This window comes from Rhamphochromis longiceps, linkage group LG23, assembly GCF_057381845.1.
Source record: "Rhamphochromis longiceps isolate RC_006_pf linkage group LG23, R_longiceps_female_GT1.1, whole genome shotgun sequence".
Classification (NCBI taxonomy): domain Eukaryota; kingdom Metazoa; phylum Chordata; class Actinopteri; order Cichliformes; family Cichlidae; genus Rhamphochromis; species Rhamphochromis longiceps.
In genome coordinates, this window is record NC_140578.1 from 8,900,413 (window position 1) to 8,912,828 (window position 12,416).

Sequence of the window (12,416 nt, forward strand, 5' to 3'; positions counted from 1 at the left end):
AGCTCTGCTTTCAATACTCCCGGACAGACTAATAGTTAAACTGCTGGAAATTGGACTTCCTTCCACCACCTGCCGCTGGATCAGAGACTTCCTCTCAGACCGTGTACAGAGAGTTAGAGTGGGGCCTCATCTTTCCTCAGCCCTCAGCCTCAACATCGGCTCTCCACAAGGCTGTGTACTGAGTCCCCTACTGTACACTCTGTACACACATGACTGTGTTAGTTCCCACCCAGACAACACAGTCATCAAGTTTGCAGATGATACCACCGTGGTGGGGCTCATCTCAGGGGGAGATGAGACTGCATACAGAGCTGAAGTTCAGAGGCTGTCAGATTGGTGTGCAGATAACAACCTGGACCTCAATACCACCAAAACAAAAGAACTGGTAGTTGACTTCAGAAGGAGGAAGTCCGAGCTGCAGCCTGTCAGCATCAACGGGGAGTGCGTGGAAAGGGTCTCCAGTTTCAAGTTTCTGGGTGTGCACATAGACACAGACCTCCAATGGAGCTCTAACACCTCTGCGGTCTTAAAGAAGGCCCAACAGCGTCTCCACTTTCTGAGAATCCTCAGAAAAATGGAACTGAAGAAGGAGCTGCTGACCGTCTTCTACCGCTGCTCCATTGAAAGTGTGCTGACGTACTGCATCGGTGTGTGGTTCTACAGCTGCACCACAGCACACAGAAAGGCACTCCAGAGGGTCATCAACATGGCCCAAAAAATCATTGGACATCCTCTTCCCTCCCTGAAGGACCTGTACAGCACTCGCTGTCTCAAGAGGGCACGCAGCATCCTACGGGACTGCACACACCCAGGACACCGGGTGTTTAAGCTGCTGCCGTCTGGCAGGAGGTTCAGGCTGCTGAGGTCCCGAACAAATAGACTCAAGGACAGCTTTTACAACAGGGCAATAGCCCTGATCAGTGTAAATAGCTGACCTGACTGGATACCTCCCTGGACTTTTTAGGGGGGAGGTAACAATGTTTAAAACAATAACAATAATATTTATATTTATAACAAGGTGCAATAATAATTAATGTGCAATAATAACTAGTGATGGGTCGTTCGCGAACGAAATGGCTCTTAGAGCCGGCACTTTGACGTGACTTTCTTTAGGTCACGAGTAGTTGTCCAAGCATTTCACTACATATCGTACTGTGTATGACTGTGTACGTGACAAATAAAATTTGAATTTGAATTTGATTTGAACGACGCGAGCCGGCTCCTTATCGCGAGCCGTCACGTGGGTTTTTTTTTTTTTTTCTTTTTCTCAGCCTCTCTCTCGCACTTTTTTCCCGCTTCACTCTGCACGCGAGCCTTGTGCTTTACGCTGGGCAGAGGGGGGGAGGGGCGGTAGTTACACTCAGTAGCACAGGAACAGAGACAGAGAGAGAGAAAGAGAGGCAGGGACAACAACATAAGAAAGGTATAGTAATCATCCACAACTATTTTCGGTTGCAGATGATAAAGGATTCAGAAAGTTTATTCATGCAGGTCCATATGACAGAGAATGTGCATCTTCTGTTTGTTTTCATATTATAATTTATATTTAATTGTGTTGTGGTTTGCAGTGTTTTGTGTTCTTTTCACTTTAAATTTGTAAAAGGAAAAAGCTGAAAATTTAAATAGTTAAAACTTGAAATGTGAATAGTTGATTTTTGTATTATATGATTTATTTATTACATTTTATGTGGAGTGAATAAATAAAAGTATATTTACGGTGGCCCCTAGAGACAAAGCACATACAAACTTCAAATCACGTACGAACTCTGAAGCATGTACAAACTCCAAAACACGTAAAAACACGTACAAACTCCAAAACACGTACAAACTCCGAAGCACGTAAAAACTCAGAAGCATATAAAAACTCAGAAGCACATAAAAACTCAAAACACGTACAAAAGACAACAGAAGTGCTCCAGGATGCCGGGCGCAGTGTTGAGCCTTTGTTATCTTGTGGCTACACAAGCCAGCAAGTACCAACGACCGGATTTGGTGTGTGGTAATAACAGGTAAATGAACTTTTTTTTTAAATTATTTGAATATATATGAGTGCCTGTGTATAAATACACAAACAATACACACATGCTTTCAATTGTGTAATTTAAGTGATCTAGTAGCTCTGCTTTGGAAGTTCAGTTCATGCTAGAAATGTGTTTTGGAGTTTGTACGTGTTTTGTCTCTAGGGGCCACCGCATATATTTATATATAAACATATATAAATAAAACCACTTTTTTTTACGTTAGTAATTCCTTTTGTGCATAATTTTATATTATTGTTAATAATAAATTAATTAAAGCAACAAAACAACCTGAAGAGCCGGTTCGGAGCCGAAAGAGCCGGCTCTTTTTAGTGAGCCGAACCGAAAGAGCCGGATCTCTAAAAAGAGCCGGAAATCCTATCACTAATAATAACAGTGTGCAATACACATACACTTATTCTTCTTTTTTATACTAAGTTAATATACTGTGTTGTGTTGTTTGTTGCGTTGTGATGTGTCATATCGTGTCGTGTTGTGTTATATGTAGTGCCGACGTAGGACAGTTTTTCCAATTTCATTGTACTACTGTACTATGTATGACTGTGCAATGACAATAAAGAGTTATCTTATCTTATCTTATCTTATCTTACCTGTATGGAATACCGTAACTGTCAAACTGAAAGACCACAGTATTGATTCAAATTATAAATTATATAAAAGTTGCTTCTGTATTTATTATCTAATTGTCTACTTATTTATTTATAAAATATTAATAAAATTCTCCATTTTTTTATTTACTTTTAAAAGTGTTCATTATGGATAGGCTTCAAGGTTTATTGATTCCATTGTTATTGACTTCAAATATATCTTAAATCAATTATTACAGTTTGGTAATGAAAAACATAAACACCCACCATGGTGGATAAGTTATTGCAGTGTGAACTTAATTTAATTGTTTGGTAAACACTAGTTTAGTGCTCCTGCAGCAATTGCAGTAGTCGTTCTCTTTGGATGGTGGGTCAGACATTTAATGAAATAATTTCCCCAATTTAATCTTATTTTCACAGCATTTAGTAACATTGTTTATTTAGTGATTAATTTATTTCAGTCTTATTTTAGGTTTAGGTCTTCCGTACTTTATGTGGGCTCTGCCACATAAAAACCTGACAAAAACCTGAAAGTCATATATAAAGTATACTGTATATTTAAATAGGTATAGCATACTGGCATACTATATATTTCGGAATTTGGCTGTTTAAACGCAGCAAAATGAAATTCACAAAGGTATTCGTCTTTCAAAAAAATGTAATATCGCAAACGATTAAGCAACAAAAAATACATATCTCAATGTAAAATTCTGTTTTATTTTATTCAATTTATTTTTTTTTAAAATTTAGACTAAATTCCTAAACACATTTACTGGATTTACAAGCCGCGGTGACGCGGGCGGCTCGCTCACGCCTCCTTGTTTGATTGTATCGAAGGCTGTGAGCAGATGACGCAGTGAGGTCCAGTGAACATGGCTCCTTTTCCGGACGAGGTGGATGTTTTTACTGGCCCACACTGGCGAATGAAGCAGCTGGTGGGCCTGTACTGCGAAAAGGTGTGTACAACTAACTGTCGTTCCTTATTTTGCAGATTTACGAACAATTTTTTGGAGGTTGGTGTCTGAAGGTGAAGCGAACACCTGCTAGCATGCTAGCTAGCTAGCTAGCGTAATAGCAGCAATAATTGAGTCAGTCGAAGGAGATGAACTGTCGGATGACTGTCTGACGACCACACTGAGACCCTTTGGTTGATCTGTGGTCAGCGTTACGTGATAGTATTCACGTTTCCAGCAGCGTGGAACCCTATCCGACTGAACCTAATAAAGTTTTATAGCCACTCGTCTCCGCAGCTAAAAGCTTTTTCTGTTTACTAGCCTAACTAACTTGCAAGATAGCTTATATAACGTGCTTTAAGTGCCACATTGGAGTTTCTAATGTTCTCGCAAAGGGTGGTGCATATATTAATAAGAAGTGTCTTAACAAGACAAGCCAGGTAAGCTCATTTAGCTGCAACAGCTAATGCACGAAGGGTGTGCTTCACTAACCCCAGCTCGGTTACAACACTGATGATTTGACACTCTGGCATACAGCCACTATGTTTACATATACGTATCACGTATATATAAACATAGTATTACGTGTTACGTGACTAATCCTACCAACTGCAACGCTAACATAGATCACATGGATCTTATGTGATGATTTATTTTGTAAGAAATAACGCAAAGATCTTATTTGATAATTCTTCTTCCACAGCTGTCCAACACCAACTTCTCCAACAACAATGATTTCCGCTCATTTCTCCAGTCCCTGTGCGCCACATTTAAGGAGTTCAAGATGCATGAGCAAATTGAGAACGAGTACATTATCGGGCTGCTGCAGCAGCGCTGCTGCACAGTGTACAATGTACACTCTGACAACAAACTTTCAGAGATGTTGTCCCTCTTTGAGAAAGGGCTTCATAGTATTAAGGTAACGATCGACTGGCATTTTAAAATACACATTTTATTGACATGCTATGATCCTATATTTCACTTGATGCAACTTTAAAAATAGCTAACCAGAAAAACATTGGCTTTAGGTAAGGGGAAAAACATGTAGTACAGTGCTCAATTGTTGGGTACCACTCAGTCATTAGAATAAGTATCATGTCAGCAACGCAAAGATTATAGTACATACAAAGACATCAAGGGTTTTTATTTTTCATGTACACATGTAATTTCTGGCACCTCTTCAAAGCGGTTTTACTCACATGCGAAGCAAAATTACCAGCATTATAATAAATGAGAATTAGTTTTAGCTAACTTACACACTTGGGCAGTCAGTCCCTAAAGGCCCATTGTGCCATGAGAAATCTGCACGTTAATCATACTACACTTCCTTTAAGTGTGGAATAATACTCATTTGTGATATCCACTTTTGTCACAGTTCTCAAGTGTTACAGTTTCACATTTAAAAGAAGAAAAAGGATGAATGAAGTTATTAAGGATGAAGTTAGTAAGTTGAACTGCTTGGAGCAGAGGGAGGGTTATTTTTGTGATCTGCTTATCGAGAGACAAGAGTTATTGTTCTGTCAAGCCATGGGCAAACCTCCACCCCAAGAAATAAGAGGCAAAAATAAAGGCCTTTTTAGAATTATGCAATTGTGTAAACCCGAACTTCCGCTGCCAGTTTGCAAATCAGAAAACATTTTCTATTTTTGCTTTCAGGAGTAATCCTGCTTTCTGTCCCAAGGAAAACTGTCTCCTGGGAAAAACAATACTGTCCTAAATATTTAAATTATATTGAATTAACGTCATTTGTGTTAAAAAAAGAGTTCATGATATTTACCCTGAGAAATAACCCTGAAGTAACCCTGAGTAAATCAACTCCTGTAGTAATGACATTAAAATATTTTTGAATAGAAAATAATATTTTAATGTACAACAATTATTGCACAACACAGCCATTAATGATGATGCAAAATCAAAATGTACTTCTCAATGTAGGGAGTAGTGATTGAGTAAGGGTGATTTGGACACAGACCATGAATTAATCATTGTTGTGTGTTTTTAGAGTGAATATGAGCAGCTTAACTATGCCCAGCAGCTGAAGGAGAGACTAGAAGCTTTTACACAGGACTTTCTGCCCCACATGAAGGAGGAAGAGGAGGTATAAGATGCTCAAATTTCTTTTCCTTTCTTTTTTTTTAAAATTTTTTTTTTTTATAATATTTTAATTACCCATTGTGTGGGACATCAATTAAGACTAATTTATGTTGAACAACAAAAGGTAAAAACATGCACTGAAAGTTATCATAAAAACGTGTCTGTTCGTGTCCAGGTAAATTAAACTGTTGCAAGCTGTTTGTAAACTGAGGAGATTCGTTGCAGGTGTTTCAGCCTATGCTTATGCAGTACTTCAGCTATGAGGAGCTCAAGGACATCAAGAAACAAGTGATAGCGCAGCACTGCAACCAACAGCAATTGGACAGTGCCGCGGAGGTGCTAAAAGGCTTCAGTTTGTGGAGCCAGGCGGAGGTGCTCCAGAAAGCCTTCAAATATGCTGATCATGAGAAGACAGATTATGGTGAGTGAGTATATATTTAAGCTGGTGCTTCGTACTTAAGCACATTATAATTGGTCAAGTAACCCCACTGTTCAATATACGACATGTTTAGATAAGCATATCAATCAGTTGTCTTTTAGATCTAATGCAATGCGGTAACTCATGTCCAGCAGACATTTTGACTGTCCATTAAGGCATTTCTTATGATCAGTTTAGGCATGACTAACTTGTTTATACCTGCGTCTGTCTTGCTGCAAAATGTTAAAAATGTATACTTGATAACGGACCTCTGTACTACCAGGACAATGTTTTAACTGTTAAAGTCACCAGCTTCATAAAAGAACACTCTGTCTTAGAAAGTGGTTGACATTTGTAAAAGGTACACTTCATCATTTTGGTATTTGAGAACACTTACGAGCAAAGCTATTCCATACTCTTCCTCAGAACTGGAAAAAAACAGGAATTCCTCCACCCACATCTCCCAGCTCCCCACAGAAATTATGCTGAGGCTGTTCCATTATTTAGGCCCTGAAGATCTGTGTCGCTGCAGTCAAGTGTGCAGCTCCTGGTCAGAGCTAGCTAAGACCGGCTCTTTGTGGAGGCACCTTTATCCTGTGCGCTGGGCCAGAGGTACGCTCGAGTTTTATGTACTGGTGAAGAATTATTTCACTCAAGTGTGTACACAACTAATGAATATTTTTGTCTCTGTTATGTAGGTGATTATTATAATGGCCCCCCTGGGGAGCTTGACCAGGAGCCAGATGAGGAGTGGGTGAAGAGTCGGCAGAATGAGGGTCGTGCCTATCAGGAATGGGATGAGGACGCTGATGTCGATGAGTCTGGTGAGGTTTTGTCTTAGGTAAAGGGCTTGTGTCTCATAGCGATTTAAGTGGTATTTAAAGCACAAGCAACTATTACTAATGTAATGTTTCAGACACAAGCTGCCAGAAAGGCATCATTTGGGATGTACTGTTGTATTATAGGTTCCTACCCAGTCATTCCTATCCATTCAGCCCACATTTAGCAAGATATGTGTGACAAAAACAAGCAAAGAAAACCCCCACTTTTATAAATGCTCGGTAATGTTAAGCCCGGTTCCCATTGAACACACCGTTTAAGTAAAATGGCTGGTAAATAAACTACTGCAATCTGTGGGTGTCTTGTCATTCTCTTTCAAAACGTTGACAATTCACTGGCTTTCAATAACAGCATAAAATTAGCCAGCCAAAACTGACTACTGATGTAGATATTTGTTTGCGAGGAAATCAACAGTGTGTCGTTTTACAGAAGTTACTCACTCAGGTCGAGCAGTTTTGGTGCACTGGTTCTACGTGACACGTTCAGTGTGAACAGGGCTGTAAAACAGGTTTATGGTTATATGCAGCCTGTGTAAAAGGCAAGTCTTCATTAAATATGATACCTAAAGACACTTAGTGTCTATTTTTGACCTCTACTTTTATAGTTCCTCACTGTTTGCCCTATTGATATTGGGTAATAAAACTAGATTAAAAATGTAGAGGTGTCTGTTTAAGAGTTTTAAACAGGGCGTCACACATTCATTCACATGTGGTGAAGCCAGTCGTCTCTATTTACTTTTCAAGTATTTTGCTGCTTTTGATCCCAGACTCTGCTTTATGTGTCATCATGGTATGATACACCTCTAGTGTTGCCTAAAGATGTGTCATACCACCTCCAGTTTAAGCTCTGTAATGTGTCACCCATGTTGTTCAATGGTTCATCAGATGTGTCAGGTCAAATTGAGGGCTCCCTTGCAATCAGCACTGCTAAGCGGGAGAAGAGGCTTCTGAATGGGATTATCCAGAATCTTCTTCCAGCTGTTGGTCCTTCTGTCAAGTCCATTGTTCTGGCATATAGCTCTACAGTCTCAAGTAAAATGGTAGGCGGAGCACAAACCTTTATTTTGCTGTTGTACTAGCACAATGTCAAAGCTCAGAAAGCTCGTTGGTTGAGCTGTGTTGTAAGATAAATGTTCTTGCTTTCCAGGTACGTCAAATCCTCAGTTTCTGCCCCAATATTACTCATCTAGACCTGACGCAGACTGACGTTACAGACTTTGCATTTGACAGGTTAGTATTAAAAATGAATACTGAAATGCTAACTGTTTATGACAAAGCGGATGTACATAAAACTCAGAAAACTTATGTTGAGTCTATCCTTTCCTTTTTAGCTGGTCATCTCTCGGAGCTTGTCACTCTCTGGAGCACCTGGATTTGTCGGGGTGTGAGAAAATCACTGATCACACCTTGAAGAAACTGTCTTTTGGGCTGGGTGACCTCATGTCTTCCACCTGCATTGACAAACGCTCAGACAAGCGAGCCAAGCTTCTTAAGAGTTCCCCAGGTCCCATCACGCTTGTTGATGAGAGAAACCTACATCCAGTGGGACGAAAGCAGGCCATAATTTTCAAGCAGGGGGCTGGCCGCTGGGGTGCCGCCTGCACACCCACGCAAGTATGGGTCCTGGATCCTTTGGACCTTGCTGATATTGAGGACGCAGCAGAGTGGAGTCGACGTGGTGGGATGCCGCTTACTGACGCGGAAAGCTTCGTTGAGACACAACTTATGGGAAGTTCGTGCTGTTGCAGGAGGAGCAGGAGGCGGGGGCACAGGACTGGGTCAGATGCCTCATATTTGCATCAGCAGTATGCCTTGTCTGCAGAAGTGCTCTGCGGTCACTCCACCTGCTGCACAAGCGACATGGCCCTCAGGACTTTTACTGGGTCTGAGTCAGGCATGACCAGAAATGGCACAGCAGAATTTCGGACTAAATGCTCTTCAATGGGGAGCCTGCAGTGTCTCCAGCCTGAAAACAGGACTGATCAATCAGAAACGAAACGCTCACTGAGGTTTCTCAGCCTCTCTGGATGTTATCAAGTCACTGACTTGGGCCTGAGGTAACGTTAAATCATCAATCTCTTTCAAACAAACTACAAAACACATCATATATATTTTTTAGTATCTGTACAGAGGATCGAAACGGCAAAACTTAGAAAATGTATACACAACCACTGACTTCTTACCGCAGGACTCAGATCTCCAGTAATCCCCTGACTGTACACACATAGGAAAATTAGATCAACCAAAAGGCAGAAATCTGACCTCATCATGTGACTTTAAATAATGGGCCCCTTATTTCCTTAATTAGGTGCAAATGAGGGAATGTAAAGATTGAATACAGGTGTAAAAACAAATTCCTGTTTGTTTCCAGTAAATAAACGAGTGTTGTATACAAAGAAAAGCTGATGCATTAAATTAAAAAAGGTCAACTTTAATGAAAGATAAGTTAGTTTAAATATGAGTTTCAATACAAAGTCAAATACAGAAGTGACTTATGTCACATTTTAGGAGTTAATGCCTAAATTTGTTTTATTTTTATTAATTTAATAATATATACATTTAGTTTGGCAGTTATGACCCTCTATGAAAATGACTTGTTTTTAGGTAGGTTTTTTGAAGATTGGTAGCAAACTAAAATGACACAGTGGAATGAATGAGTTACTGTGAACAACTGTAAATACCACATTTCGTCAAATTGCGCTGATGAAACTTTAACCTGGAGACCAGCCACAGTACCCCTTCAAACCTTGGTTGCTGAAATATAAACGCCTGCCAGCGTACCCCAAAGAAATGCCTTGTGGTCATTTCCTTATTTGTCTTTGTCCGGGGATAAACACTCTCACAGACTCACAAGGTAAAAACATTCAGCGCCATATGAAAAGTAAACTGCTACTTACTAGTAGTTCAAATGTAGTCATTTTAAAGCATTCGACAGATTAAGTTTAATATCAGTGGTCAAGAGGACATAAAATCACTAGTCATAAAAAACATTTATGACTTTGCTCCAGAGTTTTTAGGTTTTTCCTCCTGGAAGTTATACTTCTACTGCTATTTTTGCTCTTGAATTCCACCATAGATTTCAGTGTACTGCCATCTCACCACTATACTGAATTAAGACAAAGATATAGGTGCTTTTCAAAATGCATATCAAGTAACATTTCTATCAGCTAATTCAGATTACACAGTGCAGCTCTTATTAGGGTAAGACTGGATTATCTGCATTCATCTAGATGTTCCCAGTGTTGGTCTGCATGTTGTTGTAGCTGTAATGAGGTTGCATTGCATTGTGTGTCAGGGCTCTGTCTCAGCGTGGAGGGCTTCCTGTGCTGGAGCATCTCAACCTGTCTGGCTGCCTCTTCATCACTGAGGTGGGGCTGCAGGAGCTGGTGTCGGCCTGTCCTTCCCTCAATGACGAGCACTTCTATTATTGCGACAACATCAACGGTAACACAAGTTAAACCTAAAATGCTGCATGCTCTTCACCTAGTAATGTGTTTTGACATAGGCCTGTGTTAATGTTGTACTGTATAAAATGTCACGGTGGTGTTACAGTGTGTGGCAACTATTACAAACATTAATAACCCCACTCGCATAGCATGTGTCCTAGTGTAAGTAACCGATGCCGCTGAGAGGGGAGGTAAGTAGGCATTACAATACATTGATGCCCTTACTGTCAGAACTTTATGTAACACAAAGTTGAATTATTTAGTAACATAATGAAAATATTTAAATGTTGTGGATATGGGGGTGTGTGTCAGATGTTTCTCACTTGTCGTGTGGGTTGCAGGTCAGTAGATAACTGCAGTGTGGTGTTTCTCTGCAGGTCCCCATGCAGACACGGCCAGCGGCTGCCAGAACCTGCAGTGTGGTTTCAGAGCTTGCTGCCGCTCTGGAGAGTGATTCAGCAAAACGATGCTATTCTGAAATGTCTCCTTTTAATTGCACTTTATTCTGGGAATACCATTTGCTGTATTTTGTGTCACTTAAAAATATTTCTTGATGAAACTGTAATTTTGCTCTAAATCTTTCGGTCTATATTTCATGGAAATAATGCTGTCTAAAAGGAAAACATACAAGGGTAACAATGGATTTGAACTGTCTGCAAATATCCTGGTTCTTTCTTTTTGGTTTAAAAAAAGTAAAAACCTAGAAAAAAATGAACACCTAGAACTCAGTGGTTTTCTGTAGTTTAAACAAAGTTTGTTTTGTCACTAAAATGATACAGATTTACACCAGTCTGCTTCTCCCCTTACTTTGTAACTCATTATCAGCATAGGGTTAATTTTGTTGTTAAATTGAATCTAACGTCGTCGTTTATTTGATAACAATGTGTGGTGAAACAAAGTGGTCTGAGTTTTGGGTGAAGCTGACTGCTCCAAATGGCACTCAGATTGTTGATGGTTAGGTCCCTACATGTGACTCTTTTTCGCTGCCTTGTGCTGCCGTACATTGATGTTCAGTTCACTGTTGATGCTGGCACAGCGACAGTATGCACAGACATAGGAACTGGTACTTGATGTTGCAGTGTAGTCCTTAACCCCCCCCCCTTTTTTTTTGTTTTTTTTTGTTTTTTTTTTACATTTGTGATACTAAATGTCCAGAAAGAGTTTCTTGCTTTCACTTTTCTTTATGCACTCCAGTGGGCAAAGAAATGGACCAGTGTTCTTGTGAGAAAGATTGAAGAGTTTGTAGAGAAATAGAAAAGCGGGATTAAAAATAGTCAATTGGGAAAAGTCTTCAGGGTATTTGGCCAGCTAGAGTACTGCATCATTTATGATACTGCAGCAGAATTTATTTTCCTGTTCAAAAGCCTTGCATGATTTCTGTTGAAAATTCACAACAAATTAATAAAAACATCTTGGAGTTAGAAACTGTGCAGTTGCTTATTGTTATTGTGTTAACAAAAAAGTATCGAACCACCAACCTTCTAAGTAGTAGGTGACCTGATCCACCACCTGAGCTACAGCCGACCCAATGTCAGTAAAGTGCCAGAAAATCCTCCGTGCATCTTGGCGACTTTCAACAAATTATGACTCCATAGTAGAAATATAGTATCTTAAAAATGTTCTTTTATGCAGCAGGTCTTGCTGCTAGAAAGGCTGCCGACAGCCTCAAGGGATGTTTATAAGAAATCTGCCACATTTAATAAATGTCAAGGCAAACCCAACAAAGGAGTCTGCATACAAGCATCTTTTTTTTTTAGTTTCTTAATTTAATTATGCTGTCACTTTTCTTCACATTTAAACTATAAACTGGCAGTTTGAAGGACTTTTGTTGGTAATTTAATATAAAAATGCTGACTGTAAGGAAAATAAAACAAACCCTCACTTATTAGTGAGGGTTTGTTTCAAGCCAATTTGCCTCAGCAGCTGGCCAGTCACCTTGACTAACACACATTTCTTACCAAGCCACAGGACCATTGGTTATGTTGCACCCTGTATCTCTGTATTGATTCTTCAAGTCTCTGGAAGTCTGATGGATGAACA

At 39.8% G+C, this 12,416-nt stretch overlaps 1 protein-coding gene across 1 annotated transcript; it reads left to right on the forward strand.

Moving 5' to 3' along the window:
- The first annotated feature begins 3,452 nt into the window (after positions 1-3,452).
- fbxl5 (F-box and leucine-rich repeat protein 5) lies at positions 3,453-12,211 on the forward strand. Its single transcript, XM_085397547.1, has 11 exons — positions 3,453-3,582; positions 4,283-4,498; positions 5,582-5,677; positions 5,899-6,094; positions 6,518-6,703; positions 6,790-6,915; positions 7,816-7,970; positions 8,078-8,160; positions 8,262-8,987; positions 10,226-10,374; positions 10,754-12,211. The coding sequence occupies exons 1-11, from the start codon at positions 3,499-3,501 to the stop codon at positions 10,828-10,830; spliced, it is 2,094 nt and encodes a 697-aa protein (XP_085253673.1). The 5' UTR covers positions 3,453-3,498; the 3' UTR covers positions 10,831-12,211.
- The last annotated feature ends 205 nt before the right edge of the window (positions 12,212-12,416 follow it).

Coding starts and splice junctions, on each gene's coding strand:
- fbxl5 (XM_085397547.1), top strand. CDS start 3,499: ATGGCTCCTTTTCCGGACGAGGTGGATGTTTTTACTGGCCCACACTGG. Junction 7,971..8,077: donor CTACAGTCTCAAGTAAAATG/GTAGGCGGAGCA, acceptor CTTGCTTTCCAG/GTACGTCAAATCCTCAGTTT. Junction 8,161..8,261: donor ACAGACTTTGCATTTGACAG/GTTAGTATTAAA, acceptor TTTCCTTTTTAG/CTGGTCATCTCTCGGAGCTT.